The 24,004-nt window shown below is 41.5% G+C and overlaps 2 protein-coding genes across 3 annotated transcripts; one reads left to right on the forward strand and one right to left on the reverse strand.

Moving 5' to 3' along the window:
• Positions 1–1,262: 1,262 nt before the first annotated feature.
• On the reverse strand, positions 1,263–9,795 carry LOC114664421 (5'(3')-deoxyribonucleotidase, cytosolic type-like). The gene is made up of 5 exons (XM_028818503.2): positions 9,368–9,795; positions 6,687–6,787; positions 4,426–4,486; positions 1,865–1,979; positions 1,263–1,518 (listed from the first exon to the last, which is right to left on the reverse strand). Exons 1-5 carry the CDS (start codon positions 9,545–9,547, stop codon positions 1,376–1,378), a joined length of 600 nt encoding a protein of 199 aa, XP_028674336.2. The 5' UTR covers positions 9,548–9,795; the 3' UTR covers positions 1,263–1,375.
• Positions 9,796–16,714: 6,919 nt separating this feature from the next.
• Positions 16,715–23,759, forward strand: LOC114664472 (uncharacterized). Of its 2 annotated transcripts, none has more exons than XR_003718258.2 (2): positions 16,715–16,886; positions 23,144–23,759. XR_003718258.2 is itself a non-coding variant. In XM_028818586.2 (2 exons), the coding sequence occupies exons 1-2, from the start codon at positions 18,691–18,693 to the stop codon at positions 23,221–23,223; spliced, it is 669 nt and encodes a 222-aa protein (XP_028674419.2). In that variant the 5' UTR covers positions 18,551–18,690; the 3' UTR covers positions 23,224–23,451. The 2 variants fall into 2 exon arrangements, 1 of the variants encoding a protein (XP_028674419.2); XM_028818586.2 differs by lacking the exon at positions 16,715–16,886 and adding an exon at positions 18,551–19,279 and having other exon boundaries at positions 23,144–23,451.
• The last annotated feature ends 245 nt before the right edge of the window (positions 23,760–24,004 follow it).

A 24,004-nucleotide genomic window follows, 5' to 3' on the forward strand; every position in this document is an offset into this window, starting at 1 on the left:
TCTTCAGTCCTGTCAAAAGCAATTCTAGCTTTTCTCACAGGCTGGACCCAAAGACATGCAATTCAGGTTAAACAGCAACTCTAAACTGCTCCAGTAACAGATCACAATGTGGGTGGTATGGTGGCACAGTTGTACACATTCTCCTGCTTTTTAGTTTTAGTCCAGTTATTGCCTCTGTGGAGTATTCTCATTGTGTTTTTAACTTATTTTTTTAAATTGGATGTTCAGAGTTTCTGCACACATTCCAAAAACATGCAATTCAGGTTAAACAGCAACTCTAAACTGGTCCAGTGCAATGCACTGGTGCACCATTCAGGGTTGGTTAATATATTGTGCCTGATGCTACTGGACTAGACGGAGACTTGCCCGCAATCCTCTACTAGACAGAGTGCTGAGAAAATGAAACAATTTCAATGGAGCAATAAAGTGAACAGAGCTAACTATGTATTTTAAACTAATGCTTACTAGTGAATATTCCAGAACTGGCATAAACTTCTTTTTTTTTTCTCCGCATAGTGATTAGCATGACTTTGTCATGGCTCCAACATCCTGGGCTCAAATCTTCTGTACAGTCATTGGCTCAGTGGCATTTGCCCATCGTCCCATGTGTGGGTTTTCTTCCTATATCATTAAAGACTTGCAAGTGAGTATAATTGTTGACTCTAACTCGACCCGAGTGTGAGTGATTGTGGACGTGTGCCCTGCAGTGGGGTGGCACGGAGTCCATGACTGTTTTCTTGGTATGTTCTGGCTACTTGTGACCCTGAATTGGTTTAGGTGGTTTACATTATTATCTCGTCTTGGGAATTTCAATGTCTGATGTTGTGTAATTTAGTTCTAGTTTGAACCTATTGTCTCTTCTGTAATGATCAGTTAGAAACTTATTAGAAAATCATTGGATCCAAGTCATCATATCATGCTGGCTTTATGAAAACTGCCTCCTATTCTTCTTGTGTCATCTCTTCCGTCTCTGTAAGCTCCTACCTGACACCCATACCCCAGTGCTCGTTTTTAGCTTCTAGTTCACCCGTGTGCCCAGGCCTCTTCACTGTTGACTTCACTTGCCACATCGTTTTTTTTTTTTTCTCTGACGGTTCTGCTTCTCCATGACACAGTCACCTGATGATTCTCATCTCGGTGATTTCCATCTTTGCTTCATATTCCACCTCCTCTAAGCACATCCCCATATCTAGCCCAACTCCTCAAACAGACTCTATAAATGTCTTACTCCATGAAAAGTTTAATATTCATAAATAACATTTTGCCTTAACCCAACATGTACTTTTTCTTTTAGGTGTTTCATTTGGGTCTCTGTGGCCATTATTTCCAAATGGAGCAACTTGTCCCACTGGCCTGCATCTGTAAAACGCCACTGTCAGGTTTTCCTTTTGCTGTCTACGATGGACCTCCAGTCATCAGCCCAGGACTGCAGTCTGCGGCGAGGGGGCCTCGGATCCAAATGTGTGTTGTGACAGCAGGTGAAGAGAATGTGTTCCCATGAAGGATTGGGCTCGACTCCTGCAAACATGTAAGAGCTTCTTACTATGTGGGAAGACTTTATGACAAAAATAATTTACAGGGTATTTATGTTTGGCGGAGGTTTACATATTTAAGGCCATTTAGCAGTTAACAGATATCGGTAAATAGACACCTCCAAGGAAAATCAGAGTTCTAATTTGGTGCCATTTGACAGTAAAGCTTCGGTACAGTATGCAACGTACTGAAAATTTGATTTGGCAAGACCTGAAGGTGTTAATATCGATATACCACACCACATGTTCTAATAAATGTGAAAATGGAATCCAGATGAGTATCTTTCTTGTCACAGTTCACTTTTGGGGGGAAAAAACTGCTGCTGACTTACCTGTTATACAGTCTTTGTCATCTATAAGAAGATCGCCCCACACAACAGTTTTGTCACTAGTCAGAATTAGACGTCTCACAAATTCCGGCCCAAGGTGCTTCTCCACCCATTCATACTAAAAAAAAAAAAAAAAGAAATATGCCATTCTCTGATGCAACTAACTACGTAAAGTACAAGAAAGCAATCGACAAAATGAAAACTCAAGTGGTAGTTTGATAAGGTCATGGGGAACAATTTGGGCCAGCAAACCAGGAGATAACTTGGGAGCTGTGTGCGGGACATTTATATAAATAGTGTAGCAATGGTGGGAGAAGATTGGCTTACAGTATACTGAAAGACTCTTGTGCCCAACACACACGCCGTACTCTATGGAAGTTGTTCACTAGAAGCAACCTGTCGGGTTTGGGTCCGTTTCTGTAGCTGAAGTCAGTGTGACGGCTGAGAAGTTCTACAGTGGCAACATTAACGTGGTGGATGAGATCGAGCTTGTCAGGGGGTCTTAGTCAAGCCATACAAAACAGGTTAACTAATTTGAGAGATTTTCAATCTGGTGTCCGTCTTAAGATGTGAAGAATGTGCACTTTGGGGTACACTGGAGGAATTGATCAATGTTGGGGACGTAAGAAAAAGTGAGGACAAAGAAAGTTGATCATTAAAATGGCACAGTTATGGAAATAATGTAAGCATTATACCAATGAAGTAGGAACCATGAAGTTCCTGTGATTTCAGTCTGTCATTTTGGATAATGACTGATGAGTCTTTAATAATTACAACATTCACTATCATAATGGAGGGATACAAATCTTAATTTTGGAACAACATTATTAAACAAGGTGCAGTCTGCCACAATTTATGAGTTTTGTTTTCAAATGGGGTGCAGTGAACTTTTGAAGGCAATTTATTTACAACTGCATTCCTTCTTTTTTTGAGACCATAATTTATGACTTTAATGCATGTGGGTGTTGTTCCTTTCTTGTTTATATAGTCATTCATCCTTGTTTTCCAAATTTATGACACTCTTAATTTAAAATGATCAAACAATTTACAACTTAATAGTAAAATAACTGAAGACAGCAAGAGATTGCACAGGTAAGTAGGAGGATTAAATCTTTCAGGCAGAGCTGGCCATCACCAGGAAATTTGGTACACATATGCTATGTGACGTCTATTATCCGCTTTCGGGGCGATGATTGACCTCCCAAGGTTATTCTTTTTATTTTTATATTATTCTAGAATCAACTCTTGGCAGCAGCCGTGCAGCGCATGTGTAAGGGCGCCATTCTCATCCCTACCACCTTCGCTGTCACTTCCCCTACCTCTTCATGTCTTAAGTCTTCAATATGCCTAAAGAATGATTTAAGTGCCAGCTTAAGTGAAAAATTAAGGAAAACGTACTAAGTAATTGCAACACAAACGATCAGGGTGGAGAAAAGTTTTGCTGAGGAAGCAGCAAGCGCATCAACCTCTGAGCAAACGAATGCTAAACGCACAGAAAAAGAGGAGGAAAACTATGAACGCTCAAGTCAAGTGTATTCACTGCACATTATCGGGCAATGCGCTGTTACTGGTCTATTTTATATTTTTCTATTTTTTCTACTGGTATTCGTTTAATAAATGCCATGTTGCGAAAGGTGCTATATAAATAAAATGTAGTATTATTATTATCTATATCTAGAGGACTGGTGTAGAAAATATCACTTCTATTTTTTTTCCGGCAGGGTTTTCTGACTGGGGACAGAAGTTTCCAGTAGAAGAGCAGTGCAGTAAAAGAAAAACCTTCTTGGTTGGTAAGTGGCATATAACCTAATGGTGAATTACTGTTTAGCATATTCTTGGGGACCAAAGTAGTCTTTCGACAATGGGTTATATCTGGGGACCACCCGTATGTTGTTCACTCCAAAGATGGCGGTACACTATGTGGAATATGAGGAGTGACTGGCATTGTAGGCATCACTCATAAATCAGATTAGATTTCAAATTAGAATTCACTTTATTGACCAGATACACTAAGGTGTATTAGGACTTTATCTCGATAGTATTTGTGCAAAATACATGGACAACACAAAATATAGATGATAAATATTAGATGATAAAATATGATGCAGCATACAAGGGCAATACAAAACAATAAAGAGAGAATTTGATTAAAATGTCTGGGCAGCCTAGTGTGCAGGTGCACGTAGATACCGAGTAGAAGAACAGACCTGATCAGTAAGAATACCTGCACATGGGGCGGGGGGGACTGTTTAGGTGACGCTGTTGTTTTAGCTTTCACTGCACGAAGACGTTTGCCGGAGGGAGCTCTTTGGAACAGGTGACGTCCTGGGTGAGTAAGATCAGCAATTATTGTGCTTAACTAGACAGGCGCTGTGTGTGTTTCTTTCTGTGTGCATTGAGCTTATGGCTTGAGAGTAGACTAACCCAGTAATACAACTAGGGACAGCAATAAAAACAAGAAAATGGGTGAAATGGTGACAATCATATGTACAATCAAAGAAATACAATTTAAACACCCTTTTCTGGGGAAGAATGGAATGTGTCTCTTATTTTTGTGCAGATACCTTTTCCTGGACACAGTGTTCATACTTCATTAATGGACTGGTGCAGATAAATACATCTGTGCTGAAAAGAAAAACCAAAGAAGTGCATTAGTGCCAGAGTGGCCACATCTGAAATGAGATTCAAGTTCTCTTTACAGTTGAGCATTGTATAGCCTTCCCCTAATAATTAAACAACTTGAAAGCATCACACTTTTTTTGGCACTACTGGTTACAGTGTGTTTTTAACATGTTTATGCCAGTCCTGGAATATTCAATAATAAGCATTTTCTGCATTAGTTTGAAATACGTAGTTGGCTTTGGTAGATATGTTCACTTTATTGCTCCATTTAATCTGTTCATTTTCTCAGCACTCTGTCTAGTAGAGGATTGTGGGTAAGTCTCTGTCTAGTCCTGTAGTGTCAGGCACAATATATTAACCAACCTTGAATGGTGCACCAGTGCATTGCACTGGACCAGTTTAGAGTTGCTGTTTAACCTGAATTGCATGTTTTTGGAATGTGTGCAGAAACTCTGACCATCCAATTTAAAAAAATAAATAAGTAAATAATAACGAGAATATGAGAATACACCACAGAGGCAATAACTGGACTAGAACTGAAAAGCAGGAGAATGTGTACAACTGTGCCACCATACCACCCACATTGTGATCTGTTACTTGGATCCCTATATGTCGCTGACACTCAAAAAATTAGACATTTCTTACAGAATATTTTGCTGACTCACAGGTGTTTGGCATCTCATGTTTCTGAACAAAAAAAATTTATTTTACATTTATTTTTTGTTACCATTAAATATTTTGCTATGATGATGTAATATTGATACTGCCTGTTTTTTTACTTTCTCGTATACGAAGCAGAGGGAAAGTCTTGTAATCGTCCAAAGATTCGATGTCGAGATTTTGGTGAATCTCTGTTTTAGACCTCCCTGAGTCTGAAAATACAATTTCTGGAATTGTACGTGTGTAAACACAGTAACTCATACGTTTTCAGCCAAATTTTGCATACAAGTATTAGGTACAAAACATATATTTCAATCAACTTTTGAGCTATTTCCAGACGTGGTACTTTACCTTTTATACATGCAGCTGCAGAGTTGGATTTATTCAAATTTACTTGTATAATAATTATTCAGTATATTATTAATTTGACTTGATGTTGATGGTTCTTTAATGGGCTCACTAGACTGAATACTACCTTCTTAGGCGGACATGTTCGTTATTTACTTATGTTTATGTATTTTTCACTAGCTGTGCTACCTGTCTAGGAGGGATGAAATTTAAGTAATCAACTCGGACATCAGCATTAATGTTTGCAGGGCACCATCTATGTATTTTGTTATGCATGTGGTAAAAAAAAGTTCATTGCATTTGTCAATCCAACAGATGGTGCATCACAAACATTTGTAGTAGTAAAATACATGACCACAAACGTTTGTGATACACCATCTCTTGAAATGATAAATGCAATACATTTTATTACTACAAATGTTTGTGGTGTGCCATCTGTTGGAATGACAAAGACATAGCAACCGACGCTTTTTTATTAATTAATCTGAGGCTTTTCACTTAAAAATGGTGAAGTGTTGCATGCTGATGAACACATACTAGTAAGAATTCCACTGGACCCTGTGTCTGTGACAATAAAAACTCAGTAAAGGCATCTTAGACACTGGGTATTTGTAAGATGGTGGTGCCCAGCATCTAACATCTTAGCTTTGGATGTCTTCTCTCAAGTTGTTTATTTGGAAGATCGATGTTTGTTGGGTTTATTTTGGTTATTCAGTCCTTTTCTGTTTCCTGACCACAATTTGTGTTTATTACTTTGGGTTCCTTTACCTCCTGTTTTCTTTTTTCGCTTTTGTTCACGGTCTTAACATTGAATAGAGTTAAGAAGATGGACACTTGGGTTAAATGCCTAGTCAATAGCCTCTGTCCAGTCAGTGCTGAAATGGAAGAAGCAAATAATATGAACAGCCTCCGAGCCTGGGGAACAACCATTGAAATCAATTGGGGGCAACCTCTCTGGAGGAAAGAAGACCAACTGGCAAGTGTTTCAGCATATACTATTAAAATGTTCATAACAAATGCAGCAAAAACATAGCAACCTGTTTTCCTATATAATTTCCTTTATACAGCCATTACCACTGAATATCAGTAAGAAAAAGTGTCACAGACTTTAATGCAGGAGAGACTGGGCATTGTATTTATTTATAAATCACAAGTTTAACATAATACAGTCTCATTTAGAAAACACATTTCTTACTTTTTTAAGTTGCTCATCTCATTCATGGCCTCAATGGCTCCAGGGATGGGCTCCAAATTCAGGAAGAACCCTGGTGTCTCATAGATGCTTGCTATTTTAGGCTGTAAAAAAAAACCAAAAAGCACACGGTGCCAGCCTTGTTGAATACGATCTGCTTTTACAGGTAAAGCAACCCGTCGCCATATGCGCTATAGAGAAACAGAAAATGCACACAGTATACACAGTGCCTATAAAAAATATTCATCCCCTTTGGAAGTTTTTAGATATAATTGTTATTCAGTACTGAATCCTAGTGGACTTCATTTGGCTTTTTTGACACTGATCAACAGAGAAAGTCAAAATGAAAACTAATCTCAAAGTGTTTTAAAATACATTACAAATGTAAAACACAAAATAACTGATCACTTAAGTATCATTAAAACTACACCTATGGAAACATCTGCACACTTCATAAACAGGACATGCACTGCCATAGTACAGTACTGTCTTTGTGAGCTGAAGATCTGCCTCTCCCCTCAGTCGCTGGTCAGGAGTCCTGTCTTCAGCTCATAAGCACAATCCCATGTGATCTGCATTGATGTGCACTCACTTTCCCAGAAGTGTCTATTTAACCTTATTTTAGCAAAAAAAAAGCGTGTTTTACACATTCTGAATGCATAACCTTGCATATCAGTTATCCAGTTGTGTAACACAAGTAACGTGACATTTTTGCCCATCATTTGCTGTCATGCAGCATTGGTCCCCATTGGCTTCTGTTATACCATACAAACTTTCTTCACCATGCTTAATAAATTAACGAGACTAAAATGTTTTCTCAGTCATCACTACAAACTAGATGGAGAAATGTGTAAAAGTTTTGGATGGGGTATTTCTTTAACCCCAGAGGACACCTTTAGGATCACAACACCTGGAAATGTGACCCTCTGAATGCCAACGGGCAGCCACTTCTGCAGGCTGTTTTGTGGGAGTAGGATGCCATCTGACAACTGAAGACTGATTCAAGGTCAGTGATTGACTTGAAATCGAGTCCTCTATGGCTCTCTATCAGAGGGTGGAAGTGACGCACATCTATTACCATCGAGAATATTTAAACATTGAAATTAAAGCACACATTTTAATATTTCAATATTTGACATAATTATTCATATTTAGTATGTACTTCTGCCTCATGAAAATCATTATACTTCTCATGATGAGAACACCCTGACTTAGGGCGGCTTACGCTAATTCAGATGTTCATTACATTGTGCTCCAAGTATTGTGCTTGTGTTTCAATGCGTTACTTTTTTGCCATATGTCAACGTTTCACCAGCCAAGCTTGTTTGAGTAATGTTGGCATACTGCTTATGTGTACATTAAATCTTCAATTTCAGGAGAACAGATTTAGAGGAAAATTGGCACCAGGGCATACATGGCCTTCATATGGCCCTCCTGGCATTTGCATTGTAACATCACTAGTACAGTAAATTAAATTATTCACAGCAGCGTCTTCTATGTGAGTTAGCCGATTAATAAATGTGCTTCAAGAATAATCATATTCTATCATTTTACAAGGTTTAACTAAGATTTACATAGTTTTAAAAACGAGGAATTTATAAACATTTTGTCTGAAGTATGTCTGACAAGGAAAAGTTTGTTCATGCAGTAGGAGTAAGAACGCAGCTTTTGGGCTTAGTTTGTGTACAATGTCGCCCTCTAGTGGGCAGATGTTGTCTTTACAAAGCTGACCAGCGGCTCGAGTACAAAGCGCACTGCACGTTTGACCGGCGAGAGCAATTGTGCTGTACCTGTGCAGCACCTCTGGATGGGGGGTCACTGTGAAAGTCGCGTTCTAAAAACACAAGGTCACAGTATCGGTCCTCATTACTACACTGCCATCACTCTTATGGGCTTACAGTAGACAAATACTTAAACCTGTGCATTTTGGGGTTGTGTCCACTGTAAACGGTGCCATGTAAAATCACAAGACCAAACGTACAGTTCACGTTACTTGACCAGTTGCGATTCAGTGGAACACTTTACAAGCGAATACTTGCCCTGCACAAATAAACGGATCGCGGCTTACACAAATTCAGACTTCTTATTTCAGCAATGAAGGTTGAAATTCCAGTCCAGTTTTTTTTTTCTCGGTGTATTAGTACTTTTTTTATTTCATCAGTGCAAAGAGATAAACATTTTGTCGCGTGGATCGTTTAATCAATTCAGTTCCTTGGCCCCCTTTTTCCAGAACCAGACCTCCAGCGGATGACAGTCCATCAGAGGTGAGGCACACACCCAGTCGCCCGTCGCTCAAATACCAAGTCAAAACTGGACGACATCCACACAGCCATGGGGGGTCACCAAGCGGGCAGCCCACTCAGACATCCTCCTGAGGTCTAAAAAATGTGAGATGCCTACTATAAACTTTTTTTTTGCAGTTTGCAGGCTGCACATTTCTGCTTTGATGCGGTCAGATCCGAGTTGGGACGCGCAGTTTTCGGTTTCTAAAACAAAACTACAATCGGTGAACACCCTGATAGAGCACAGGTGTTAAAGCGAAACGGAATACATGACAGAGCAACGATCTCCTTACTTGCCTTGGGTAATGTGACCTGTAAAACTCTTGAAATAACCGATTGCAGAATAAAGTACGTCTGATAACACTCCCATTGTAGCTACTGCAATTCTTTACGGTCTCTCACCCTGAGGTCCGGCCTGATGCCTGCGTATTGGTCCCCGGCCAGAAAGCCCCGTCGATCATTCGGTTCAATGGAGGGCTCGTCGGGGTAGCGAGATCTGTAGTTCTTATACAACGAGGTCTCGAAATCGGCCAGGACCCCATCCATATCGACCAGAACTCGAACTGTGCTGGGCGAAACCATACTAAATCCACGGGCGGACACGGCAACCTGCAATCCGGATTACTGTATTAATAACGAACAGGAACAAGGCAGCCGGGCAGCATAACTTCCGTCACAGCGGTCTTATCTGAAGACAAGCCCATCTGCTAAACCTGAAAGCCGGAAAACTGGCAAGCGCAGACTGCGCAACGGTTTCATTGGAAGGACACATGACGTTAAACGCAAACATCGTTAAATACAAACAGTAAATTGTCAACCGTTTCACTTGACTGATTAGGTTTGATCGACAGATTTTTTCAAGCCAATCAGAGACAGGAGGTGGGACTGGGAACTCTCGAGTAACAGGATGTTGTTACTGGGCGTCAGTCGGCGCGTCGTTTTGTTGTGATGTGCAACACGATTCTTTTCACTAATTCGATTCATCTCATCAAAATGATTCGAATCTTTGATTCACTGATTCGTTCACTTTAAAAATAACAAGCTATATTCTTGTTTAAAATCTAAAATTGTAATATAACAACTAGCCATCAACCAATATAAAAACCAAACATGTGCCTGTAATATGCTGTTAACGTATGCTGCAGTTAAAACGTAGGCTAACAAAGTTGGATTGTTCATATTGTAAGTTTATAAATGTAGCTCCGTAAAAATACTAGCAGTTTCTAGTAGATTGCCTTCTGAGGCACCCTCCAGTCGCTCAGTGAACTGAGATTCAATGTACTGCTTGGCGTGTTTCTGCAGTTTGCTCCACACTAACCGATCCTTTCAGTGAACTTGTGCAGTGTACCGTACCAGAGAGGGGGCGCCAATGACCTTGCAGTGGTACTCGAGATCTGTTGGGGCGTACTGGTTCATTCTGTCAGTCAGTGTGGTGAAACGGCCACAGTCACTCTGTCAGAGTAACTCGTTTCGGGGTGGCAAGTGGGGCGACCGCCCCAGGCCCCGCTTTTGAGGTCCGCGTGTCCGTTCGAGCGGATTTGTCAAGTTACATTCTCCAGTTATATTTTGATAAAATCCGCGTTTTATCTTGTCAAAGTTTAGCTGAATACTGTAATAAGAAAACCCGGTGTATGTTAACATTATTTTTTATTAAACTCACGCGCAAGTTTATACAGTTCACACATACCAGTAACAGCGTATGACGTAACCGGCCAAGCGTGGGGTTAGTCCGCCCAAGGCCCAGCACACTCCTAAGGCCTCCTCTCGTGGTATCAAAACAGGAGTAAGAGGTACATCAGATAAGCCCTTTGAGTTTTGTATTAAACTAGGGGGCTTTGCTCTCTGCTTGCTTTGCTCCCAGAACCACTACCCAAGGGGGCATGCTACCTGCCAGCCACTTGGCGTCTCTGCCACTCGCATTGTGAAAGGGAGGGGGGAGTGAACAGGCACTAAGGAGATGCGGTCTGATCAGCTGCTGGCTTGCTGCTGCGGTGGAGCTGGATGTTTTGCTTGTTGTGCTCTGCATCGACCATTCAAAAGTCTGTACAGCAGCTGTCCTTTTGTCTCGCGGGCCATTAAAAGTGTCTCTCGCAGTCACAGGATGTTAGTGTCTCCAAGAAAATCACGCATCGTCTCCTTCTAAGCCTTCCAAGATTTTTTTTTATTATAATAAAATTTATATATGAATTATAGAAGAGATAAAATGAATTTTAAAAATCTTTATCACCACTTTTGAACTTGTGACTGCAACAAGGCATTATGGGTCATAACTAGAACTAATAAATGTGATCATGTTCCTCTAGCTCTTTAAAGGGGGGTACGTTGGCTTCCCACTGAGTTTGGAGATGATTTTGAGGCTCTCCTTTGGACACTGAGAACTGATTTGTGAAGTACCATTCGTACTTGGCTATTTATAAACCCTGTTGCAGATATAAAGCAATAACGCTCTTTCTGCAGTCTTCATACTGATGGTTACCCTACATCATCGCTCGAAAGGGCAGCTTTACTGTTAAGAGTGCAGGATTGGGATTGGAAACCACTGCTCTAGAGCAGGGGTAGGCAACGTCGATCCTGGAGTGCCACAGTATGTGCAGGTTTTTGTTCCAACCCAGTTCCTTAACGAGAACTCAATTATTGCTGATGAAGCACATATTGCTTAAGTGACATTTTAATGCTTCATTTTAGTGGTCTCGCTTGTTAAGGTTCTCCAACCTTAATTGCTTATTTCAATCTTAAACTGCTGCATTCAGTGTTTTAATTGCTCCTTATTAGCAATAAGATGTAAAAGACAAAGCAGCCAGCAGTTCTCCAGCTAGCTTTTTTCCAATTACATCTGTGTGTGTTCATCATGCACGGTTTGATTTAATAAAACACTTAATAGAAAAATGTGACAGACTGAAAATGATCTGTTTTAGGCTTCAAATAATTTGGATGATATCCTTGGAAAGGAAAAAAATCTACGATATAAAAGCCTTACATTGCACAGACTAACAAGCCATAAAATTAAATAACGTCTGAGATTGGCAATGATTGGTTTCTAATTAAGCAATTGGGTTGAATGAAAACCTGTAGCCACTGCGGCTCACCAGGACCGACATTTCCTACCCCTGTTTTACATCTTATTGCTAATAAGGAGCAATTAAAACACTGAATGCAGCAGTTTAAGATTGAAATAAGCAATTAAGTTTGGAGAACCTTAACAAGCGAGACCACTAAAATGAAGCATTAAAATGTCACTTAAGCAATATGTGCTTCATCAGCAATAATTGAGTTCTCGTTAAGGAACTGGGTTGGAACAAAAACCTGCACATACTGTGGCACTCCAGGACCGACGTTGCCTACCCCTGCTCTAGAGGACGAGGACCTTGCAGGTGGAATTTGAAAGTCAGGCAAGTATTAAGTTCTTCCCTGGACCAGCAGATGGCGGTATTGTGCTTACTGGTGTAAATCAGTCATTGCAAAATCTACAAGAATGGGGGAGAGATGGAATAGGAGAGTGAGAAGGGGGGGGTCATGTTAGGACTTCATGCGTTCCCAGCGTTCATTTGACGTATGCTCTGAGCAGGTTCTCAAAAATTAATGCGACAAGTGTGCGAGTTGCAGTACCAGCAAAAAGTCAGAGGGGCGCAGTGTGATAAAAGTTGGAATGTGAGGTCAGAGTCTCTGTTTACTATCTACATGTTACTGAAAGCCGCTATGCATTTATACTTGATATCACTTTCATGATGAAATGCATTAAAGTATGTATTTTGCATTTTACAGATAAATCGCTAATTTTGTTTAAATGATGCATACTGTTAATAATTACACACGCTGGGTTGACACGGTGGCGGAGCGGTAGCACTGCTGTCTCACAGGTAGTCACGTGGCTGGTATTCCCTGCCTGGAGTTCTCATGTTTTCCTGCTGTGTTTCCACACTGGGCTCCGGTTTCCTTCCAAAGATATGCAGATTTGGTGACACTAAAATGATGCCAGTGTAAGTGAGTGCTTGTATTCACCTTGTGATGAGCTGATGCCCCTCTAGGGATTGTTTCTGCCTCGTGCCCAATGCTTGCTCGAATGGACACCTCCGTTGATTGATGGATTTAATCACTAAGCAACCTTTTCAGAGATATTGCGGTAAGGTGTCCTCGGAATTTAACGGGTGTTTCAGGCAATTTACAACACAGCGAAGCCGAGCCTGTTCTCACCGTGATAATATCTCACACTGCCACCTGGTGGATTCTTCCAGATTTATGTAAAGTACGCACACAAGTATAAACAGTAAAACGCTTGAGTAGCAGGAGCATCTGCTGGAGCATACGTGGCATTGCGTGAAGTATAAACCCAGCCTTATTGGACTGCATCTCGTTTCTCATTGGGGGGGGGGGGTTGTTTTTTTCTTAGGGTGTCGCTCGAGGCTGTTACTGTAGCAAATGCCATGCAGTTTCTCCAGGTGTGGAAACGGCACTGTTTAGACTCCTCAAGCATTTGCTTCTCCTTTGTGCTTTGCTTTCTTACAATTTTCCTCACTGTGAAAAATCATCGTTTATCTTCCAAACATTCAAAGATGAACCAGAAAACTAATATAATTAGGGGAACTGAAAATATAAATGTAATATGATCTGTTCACATTTGATGGTTACATTTATTATTATTAGTGTTACTTCTTTTTTGGCTAATGATATTTTCCAAGGGGACTTGCACCGTTTGAGATCCAACTGGTTCATTTTTGTATTGTCTTTCTAATTGGCGCACAGCCAGATGAAGTGACCTGCTCGGGGTCACACAGGGTCAGTGGTGGGCTCGGAACCGACAGCCTCAGGGTCTGCCAGACCCGACTAAAGATGGCTCATCAGTCACATCTAAGGTTCCATTCTTTACATCCGGGGTCTCTAATCCCAGTCCTGAAGGGCTGCAGTGGCTGCAGGTTTTTGTTCTCACCCGGTTGCTTAATTAGAAAGCAATTCTGCCAATAATTTAATTTCATGGCTAGTTAGTGCTTTAACTCTGCTATGTCAGGTCATTCTCATATCCTAGACTTTCTTCCCCTATCTAAGGATATCATCCAAATGATTTGAAGGCTAAAATGGACGAGCAATTCTCAATCATTCACTTTTTTCTCTTTACTTTCCTTCCAAGTATTTAATTAAACCAAATAATGCAAGATAAATACACACTGGCGTAAATGGTAACAAGCCAAATGGAGAAATGCTGGTGTCTTTTGTCATTCGCATGTTATTGCTAATTAGTATCCATTAAAAACTGAATGAATACAGCTGTTTAAGATGAAAATAAGCAATAAGCATTCAAAATCTTAATGAGCGAGACAACTAAAGTGAAGCAGAAGTGTCACTTGAGCAATTAGTGCTTCTTATTAAGCAACTGGGTTGGAGCAAAAACCTGCAGCCACTGTGGCCCTCCAGGACTGTGATTGGAGACCCCTGCTTTACATGAATAATCTGGCTATAGTAAATAATTAGCACACTTTTCTAATCGGTTTGTAAGATTATACCCTTATAATAAAAGCTATGAATTAACAATGAATAATGATTGAGGATATTTGATACTTTTATTTTCCAGAGTAAACTCATTCACCTTAGTGATTAACGCTCAGTGAGTCGCATGAAGTTGTGTGATATGTAAGAGAACTAAAAACATGAAGAAAAAATGAGCCCTAAAGATAAAGGATTTATGGGGGGGATTGTGTTGGTCCTTCACATGGAGAGAAGATTCTATGAAGTATTCCAGTAAACCAGGGCACCACACGGCTCGACTCCAATCTATTAACCTTAGTGAATAAATCATAAAACGCTGCAGGAAACCATACAGATATATCACAGGTCCTCAATCCCAGTCCTGGAGGGCCGCAGTGGCTGCAGGTTATTTTCCTAACCCGGTTACTTAATTAGAAAGCATTTCTTGCCAATAATTTAATTTCATGACTTGCTAGTGCTTTAACTCTGCTATGTCAGGTCATTCTCATATCCCAGATTTTCTTCCCTTTTCTAAGGATGTCATTCAAATGATTTGAAGGCTAAAATGGAGGAGTAATTCTCAGTCCTTCAATTTTTTTCTCTTCACTTTCCTTCCAAGTATTTAATTAAACCCAATAGTGCATGATAAATACACACAGGAGTAAACGGTAACAAGCTAAATGGAGAAATGCCGGTCTCTCTTGTCCTTTGCATCTTATTGCTAATTAGGAGCAATTAAAAACCAAGAGTACAGCCGTTTAAGACTAAAATAAGCAATAAGGGTTCAAAATCTTAATGAGCGAGACAACTAAAGTGATAATGCAATAATGGCTTCTTATTAAGTAATTGGGTTGGAGCAAAAACCTGCACGGCCCTCCAGGACCGTGATTGAGGACCCCTGAGATATAGTAACATAACAAAAAGAAAAGTCAGAGATGGAGTGGAGAAAGAGTCCAGTCCATTGTAATCCATTAAATGGTTGAATAGATGGCTGGCCATGTCAGCCTCATCTGCAAAGCAGGAACCATAAGGGCTGTGGAACTTCTACAGCGGACGTTTAATAATTTTACTACTATAATAGGGAAAAAAATGTAAAACTCAGTTAACCCTATGGTAGCTCTTAACGGATGGTGCTCCAGACTCACAGCCATACCCACCTACTCAAGACCAGCTTGATGGCTGCAGCTGACCTAGAACTTGAGGGAGAAACCGTGAAAGCCCCTGCAGACAATAAGCGTGTAGCAATCTGAATTTATGTTGGATTTATATTTTCACAAAAAGAATGACAGCTAATGACTGATTGCTTTGTGTGGTGATCAGGCAGTGAATTATTAGAGACCTGGCATTTCTCCCAAAACACAATCGTAAAACGAATATGAACAGCTCACCTAAAACTATAAAGTCTTTAATAGGTGAGGGCTTACCGAACACGGATTATTTTTGTTATTAGTTTTGTCATTTATTCCATCTAACCACACAGCCATATATTTTCAATGCATCTAATCCACATACTTTTTTGCTGACCTTGAGGGAGACCACTGTGTTTGAAGACAAACCTTTTTGCTGTGAAAGTTGTTCTAGTGGTGGTCAATGACGGAGTTGGAGGTGCGTTTGGCCACACGTCACAGCTCGACAAAAAGTACAGAAGAGGGCACCACGTTCTACCCTCCTCAGTGCATTGTTGCTGCGCTTCTTCAATGTTTCCAAACTCGGCCACCTACAAAGGTTCAAGTATTTCGTAGGACTCATAACACCGTCCAAGTCTTAATAAACATTCAGAGAAAATGTCATGACATTTTTAACATTCCATATATGTAAATGATTGCTGCCCCACATTTTTAATAGAAGTCTTCTGAACATTTAAAAGTAGTGAATATCGCAGAACAGTACGAGTGAAAAATAGCGAAGTATGTGAAGTGCCGCTACGTCGATTATTCTGGAAACAAATCCTCTCAAAACGTGACATGCAAATATAATCATACATATCGTTTTCTTGCCTGCGCAGCCGAACGTCAACTTTAGAAGAACTCCATCTCTTTAAAAACATTCTCACGTTGCCCCGCTTAACAGAATGCCACCCAAAAACAGCATAACTGAAGGCACGCGTGGTTGGTTATGAAGGAAGACGTCGATTGGGTCATCCAAAAGATTGACGGGCAACTCTGGCGCCGATATCGCATCACAAGCCCGATTGACAGCTAAACGTAAAAGCTGGTTGGCTCTTGCCCGACGCCTCCAAACTTGTGATTGGATGCTTTTGTGGCACCTGCCCACACGCGTATTCGTATGTGAGGTGCGCATGCGCTTCGTGTGAGATGTCCATGGAGGTGTGACGCTTTTTGGAGTGTTTGTTTGCAGTGCCTTTAAAGATGAAGCAAGTTCAGCTATCTGCTAGAAAGCGCTACACCAAGCCGCTCTTGTTCGGAACAGTGCTTCTGGGGTTGGCGGCTGCCTTCATCAACAGGTGTGGAGTGACCTTCAGGCTTGAGTGCGCCCGTCTGTCTTAACTTTGTCTTCATGTTTTGATGACTTTGGCCACCATGGGTGATCGTTGTTGCTTTCTTGTCCGTTCTTGTATTTTTCTGCACGTACGTAGGTAGGTTCCCGCTACTAATGCAGAGGCCGCGATCGGTACCCTCAGGTCACGATAGACTCCCCTGACATTGCGTGGCCTTCGTGTCAAGGGGTGCGTTAATGTTACTAGACGGGGCTCCGAATTATCGCTGGACAACACGTTTGAGTGAAATCTTGATAGATTTTGACCTGCTGATTTTATAAAATTAATTTATAAAATTAATTAGCCCATGCTGAATGTTTATTTCGTAACTACGTTTTCTGAGTCGTTTACAAAAATACAACAAGCAGATAAACTAAAACAACATTTTGTTATTTCAGTATTAGTAGTAGTACTTGTGCACTTTTTGGTCATTTCAAAGTTATAAATGCTGAGATTTAGGTTATACTGCAACTTGGTTTTACAGTCAGTGGAACGTGACTTGGGCAGTACGGCTGTGCCGTTAAAAATGCAGGTTTTTAATAAATTAAAGTGCAAATTTACTATTAAATATAGATTTTAACACTTTAAACATGCAGTTATTTTTTAATGATTCATCAGCCTCTAAAAAAAAAAAAAAAAAAGTTAAATTCTCCCCATGCCTATTAATTCTTTCTTGTTGTCACACAAGAAATCTCGTATAGAAAAAGTTGTCCCAGAATTACGAGTCAGTAGTGGCATCCTTGCGCCCATTAGCTTCCCCACGGCCTTGCTCAGGATAAGTGGGTTTGGAAAGTGGATGGATGGTAGCCGTGTGTGTGTGTTCACCCTAAAATGGACCGGCGTCCTGTCCAGAGATTGTGCCTGCCTTGTGCCCAAAGCTTGCCGAGACAGGCTGCACCTTCCCTGTGACCCCGCCCTGGATAAGTGGATGGCGGCATACTGTCTGTGTGTGTGTGTTCACCCTGTGATGGACTGGTTTCCTGTCCCCGTGTTATTCCTGCCTAGTGCCTGATGACTACTGGGATAGGCTTCAGCTTCCCTGTGCCATTAAACTGGATTAGCGGGTTTAGAAAATGGGCAAGTGGATGGATGGTGGCTTATAATGTATCTGTAATGGTCACTCTTATGGTAACACTTTCAACTATGATTACAGAAAACTGTCACATATACTAAAATGTACATTTATCGTAGCATTTTACCGACAGCGTGTTTATCATAATATTAAAATGAGCACAAAGAGCGTACTTGGACGTTTGATGCACTGACAATGGAGGGTACGTCTGCAAAAATCTGCAACCCCGAGCCTCCGCCGCGGAGTTGACTTAATGAATAGTGGTCGTTATTTGAGTCAAATAAGCCCCGATCTTAAAAATTGAGTTACAGGCCGGAGTTCTGGAGGTCTTCAGACCCCCGGTAGCGCTTATTAGAGTCCACTCCGCCTACTTGGAACTCCAGGAGGCAAAGATGCACGAGACGTGCTACTCCTTCCACTGGCTGCTGTATTTTCGTTTGGCCACCAGATGTCGCTGTTATCTAAAGTTCGTCTCTTTTGAGAAGAATCTGGACTTCAATGTTGTTCGTTTTTAATGACTGTGAGACTTGTCGATTGCTAATGACGTTTCGGGGCCCTGGGAGAAAACACGTGCGGTAAGACCCCTGCTGCAGGAGCCCGGTACATGTGGCGCGTTTGAGCGGAGATTCACACGAGCGCACCGAAGGTGAAGTGCCGACACACCGCGAGTGCAGCCCCAGCCTTCTCATCACTGCAGGAATGTCTCGCCAGTGTCGTAACAGCCGCGACACGTTCTGTTACATCTGTGGCGAGTACACGCTGAAGCCACAGAGACGCCGCATGACCGCGCTCGTCAGGAAGGCTTACGAGCTCTACTTCGGCTCAAAAATCGCCGATAAGAACAAGTCGTGGGCTCCCCGCGTGTGTTGTGCGACTTGCGCCGTCCATCTGAGGGCTTGGCTCCGTGGTGCGCGGAAGGCGATGCCGTTCGCAGTCCCGATGATATGGCGAGAGCAAGAGGATCACGTAACGGACTGTTACTTCTGTCTGGTCAGCGTCTCCGGCTTCTCCACTAAAAATAAGAAATCGATCGAATACCCCAACCTGCCTTCAGCCATAAGGCCGGTGCCGCATGACGACCGCTTGCCAGTGCCGAAGCCCCCAGAGACGTGGAGCCTCGATGAGTCGGACAGCGACGGGGAGCCAAATGGGGAACGACTTACGGCTGATGGGCCTCACCTGATAACTCGATCAGAGTTAAACGACCTGATCACAGACTTGGACTTGTCAAATGCAAAGGCAGAACTGCTTGGCTTGAGGCTGCGAGGATGGGGTTTGCTGTCGCCGGGTAGGACTTCATTTTGTCCTTCATTCGCGATCCAGACACTCGGACATTGGACTTGATGTCGGCATGAAGGTGCCTTACCGTAACCGCTAGCCACGTTTCAGGAAGCCAGACGTCTGTTGTCCGGTGTTACGGGGGGATACGAGAAATGCAGACATTGTAGAGAAGTGACCGAGACAGCTGGTGGCAATTTAAGTTATGTAGCGCCTTGATGTGTGCAAAGGCAAGGCAAAGGAGTGCTTAAAGCTTCACAATAGTTGGATCAATCTGTTAGAACGATCTGAAAGGCACTATATATCCATCTTACAGTGCCCTTTTCAGTTTGTTCAATCTATTAGTGCATATCAGTTATTTTTATCTAGCTATCTGTATTATAGTGCCTTTCAGTTCACTCTAGCTATCTGTTATAATGTTCAGTTCATTCTATTTTATATTATTGTGCCTTTCAGATGATTCTGTCTAGCTATTCTGTATTATTGTGCCTTTCAGTGTGTTGTAGCTATCTGTTATAATGTTGTTCTGTTGTATATTAAAGTGCCTTTCATAGATATCTGTTCAAATTTATAGCACCTTTTGGTTCATTTTATCTAGCTATCTATATTGTAGTGCCTATAGAATAGCCAGATTGAACAAACCAAAAGGCACTATAATATAGAATAGATAAATATGAAGGCACTATAATTTAGACTGATATAAGATGTTAACTATTCTATATTACCTTGTACCTTTCAGTTTGTTTTATGTATTGCTGTGCCTTTCAGTTCATTCTGTCTATTCTGTAGTGCTAGTTCATTCTGTTTTGTATCAGTCTGTATTATAGAATGAATAGATACGATAGGCACTATAACATAGAATAGCTAGACAAAACGAACTGAAAGGCACTTTATTCCAGCAATTTTATATAATATAGTTCCTTTCAGGTAATTCCAGTGAGCTAATGTGCCAGTGAAGCCTCATCTGGAGTTACTTAGAGCAGACCACCATAGTTACCTGCAAGGCTAACAAGGTGTCTTAAGGATGTGAGAGGAAGAGCACAGGGAGAACATGCAGAGTCCACATCTGGCAGGCGCCTGGAGCTGAGAGCTTAGCGGTGCTCACCATTTTAAATTGTCGCAGTTTTGTAAAGCTCTGTGAGTGCAGAACGAGTCATCATGTGAAATGTGAATTTCCCCTTGGGATTAATAAAGTATCTATCTCTGTCTATCTAATCCTGCCAACTACGCTAACATTAAAATCTATCTAATCCTGCCGACTATGCTAACATTAAAATCTATCTATCTACAGGACTGGGATAAAAGCAACAGATCAGTACGGCGTCTTTTTATTTTTATACATCATTGGATCCCAGTGGATTTCATTTGACACTGATGAACAGAAACGGACTTCAATGTCAAAGTGAAAACAGATCTCTACAAAGTGGTCTAAATTACATATATCAAATACAAAATAATCAGTCCCATAAGTACTCACCTGTTCACATCAGTGATCAGTACATGGGTGTCCTGGAGGGCTGCAGGTTTTCATTCTCACCATTTCCTTATTTAGTGGTTGGTTTTTGCTGCTGATGAACTTCTTCTGCCTTCATTTTTATTGACTTGCTATTTAAGACTCCGGCAGCCAAAGTGCTATATAAATGTAAAAGTATTACCAATGAGATTCGAAACGAGTCAACACATGCGCAGCTGACCAGTGTCCATCATACATCTTTTAAGACTGAACCCGGACATCCTGTGAAGGAAGCTCATTTGTGCTGCTTGTCTGAACAAGGACATCGAGCAACTGGCAAACAGAGAAGTCGTGCTTTTTTGGCTAAGCGCTCACTTTAAACGGGAGGGCCAGAGTGGGCATTTAGGTAATGAAGAGTCCGAGCGTGAGAGAGTAGAGACCCCTCTACGGTTAAACGGGTGGATACTCAAGTGAACAATAATTCTGTGCTTTCTTTTTGTAAGTAATGTACAGTAATCCCTCGCTGTATCGCGCTTCGACTTTCGCGGCTGCACTCTTATCGCGGATTTTATATGCAAGCATATTTTAAATATATATCATGGATTTTTCGCTGGTTCGTGGGTTTCCGTGGACGTCTTTTAATTTCTGGTACACGCTTCCTCAGTTGGTTTGCCCAGTTGATTTCATACAAGGGACGCTATTGGCGGATGGCTGAGAAGCTACCCAATCAGAGCACGTATTAAATAAAACTCCTCAAATATATTGTGAGCAGGGGGGGCTGTTCGCACCCCTAGAGGATACGGACGCTCCTCAAAAAAAAAAAAAGCTGAAAGACTACCTTCACATTGCTCCCTTCCTTGCTGGGTTTACTTGTGGCTGCTTTGTCAAGCAACATGCTTCCCGCGTGGTGCTTCGCATACTTAAAAGCCCAAACAGCACCTGTCAGTTTTTGCTTTTTTCTCTCTCTCTCTGACATTCTCTGCTCCTGACACGCACTCCTTTGAAGAGGAAGATATGTTTGCATTCTTTTAATTGTGAGACGTCTTGTCATGGAGCACAGTTTAAACTTTTGAAAAAGAGACAAATGTTTGTTTGCAGTGTTTGAATAACGTTCCTGTCTCTACAACCTCCTGTGTTTCTGTGCAAATCTGTGACCCAAGCGTGACAATATAAGAATAACCATATAAACGTATGGTTTTTACTTTGTGGATTTTCACCTTTCACGGAGTGTTCTGGAATGCAACCCCCGTGATCGAGGAGGGATCACAGTAGACCACTTTGTGGAGATCGGTTTTTCACTTTTGACATTAAAGTTGTCTTCTGTTGCTTGGCATCAAACAAAAAAAAAAAATCCAAATTCAGTCCACGGTGTTATATAACAAGAAAACGTGAGACTCTAAGGGGGGGTGAAGGTTCTTTAAAGGCACTTGACATCTTGGCTTAGCCGGTAATACTAAGTTGCTGGACCCGGTGCTGCCTGAATTGGATCGGGTGCGTTTAAGGAGGCCATGTTGTGGTGTATTCTTATTACTCACTTTTTTAATACTGTAAATGTATTTTTCCTATTGCACTGTACCTCACCAAAATGTGCCTGGCTGAGGAAATTAAAGAAAAACAAAATGACTTGGCTAAAACCGGGAGAAGCTTTAGATTGGTTGGACTACTGAATCCAAAAAAAGGGTAAAAAAATGTAATTGGAGGGTTCAGTCCACACTCGCCTTGGGATTATCTGGAAAGAAAAGGTGCAAAAAATTTAAAAAACGCAGTTGTTAGCCCGAGTATGAAGCCAGCTTGGAGGAAAACTTGGCAGCCATCATTGTGCCTGTTCAGGACTGAAATTACCTGCAGCTTTTCAGAAGACGTGCCTATCGAAACAAACTTAATTTCCATCCATCCATCCATTTTCCAGCCCGCTGAATCCGAACACAGGGTCATGGGGGGTCTGCTGGAGCCAATCCCAGCCAACACGGGGCACAAGGCAGGGAACCAATCCTGGGCAGGGTGCCAACCCACCGCAGGACACACACAAACACACCCACACACCAAGCACACACCAGGGCCAATTTAGAATCACCAATCCACCTAACCTAAACCTGCTTTGGACCGTGGGAGGAAACCCATGCAGACACGGGGAGAACATGCAAACTCCACGCAGGGAGGACCCGGGAAGCAAACCCAGGTCTTCTAACTGCGAGGCAGCAGCGCTACCCACTGCGCCACCAGCCGCCCAAACTTAATTTCCACTGTAATAAAATAAAGTCACTCTGCCGTTTGTTTAGTTTTGTTCTCTTAGGGTTGACCGGTGGACTCCAAATCGCCATCTTCACTTGTGGCGTCTCCCGGCCCCAGCGTTTGTTCCTCAGAGACGCTTTCTAAAATGCGTGCGTTTGCTGACGTTGGTTTTGTGTTTTGTTTTCACAGACACAGATTTTTTCCCGATGTTGATGAACTACGTTCACAAGAACGTGCCAAGTATGGACAGAAGCTCCCAGAAGTTCTAGAAAGAAGAGAAAAGCTGCTAACTGAACTGGCACAAAAGAAAACCCCCAAGTGATGGTGGGGACTTCAGCTTTGGGAACAGAACTGCGTTGTAAACCTTCAGCTTGCGGCTGCCCTTGAGACGAATCTCAGACTAAGTGAAAAAGTTTCAAATTAATAACCTATACGACATCAAACATATATTTTTTTTTTTTTTATTATTTGGATATTTTATAAATAAAACAATTAGCATTGCCAAAACTGATCAGATACAAAATGTACTGTTGAAGAGATTTTCCAGTGTTCTTATAATTTGTTGAACTATTTATTACACATTCACGAATGCGCCAGCGTTGTGAGCCTGCAAGTTAAGCAAATCCGCGCGTCACTCGAGTGCGCCAGTGTAGCACAAACGAAGTCCTCGATTGATGGGAAACGTACTCGTTACTTCGCCTGACACGGTAATTTAAGAAAGCATTCTCGGCATTTGCTTTGTGCTTTTATGAATTGCACAACCAACGCGACTTGGCAAGTCGCTTCACCTTCTGCTGGAAGGCGTTGTGATGTGTGGAAATCAAAAACGTAAACCTCTTCAGAGTCCGTTACCCAGCACGATTTTAGAGCAATGTATGGCGGACGCCCCACAATACTGGACAATGAAGTTTGTTCAAAAAGTTTCAGTGATTATGCTAGAAACAAATCTAATTTCCGCATTTGGAGAAACATGAAACAAGCTTTTATTGAAGTTCGTGTGTTTAGTTGTTTTAGTGCATCCGTTCAGTTGAGTTTAAAATGATCACAGGT

The sequence above is a fragment of the Erpetoichthys calabaricus genome, chromosome 14 (assembly GCF_900747795.2).
Source record: "Erpetoichthys calabaricus chromosome 14, fErpCal1.3, whole genome shotgun sequence".
In the NCBI taxonomy this organism is placed as follows: domain Eukaryota; kingdom Metazoa; phylum Chordata; class Cladistia; order Polypteriformes; family Polypteridae; genus Erpetoichthys; species Erpetoichthys calabaricus.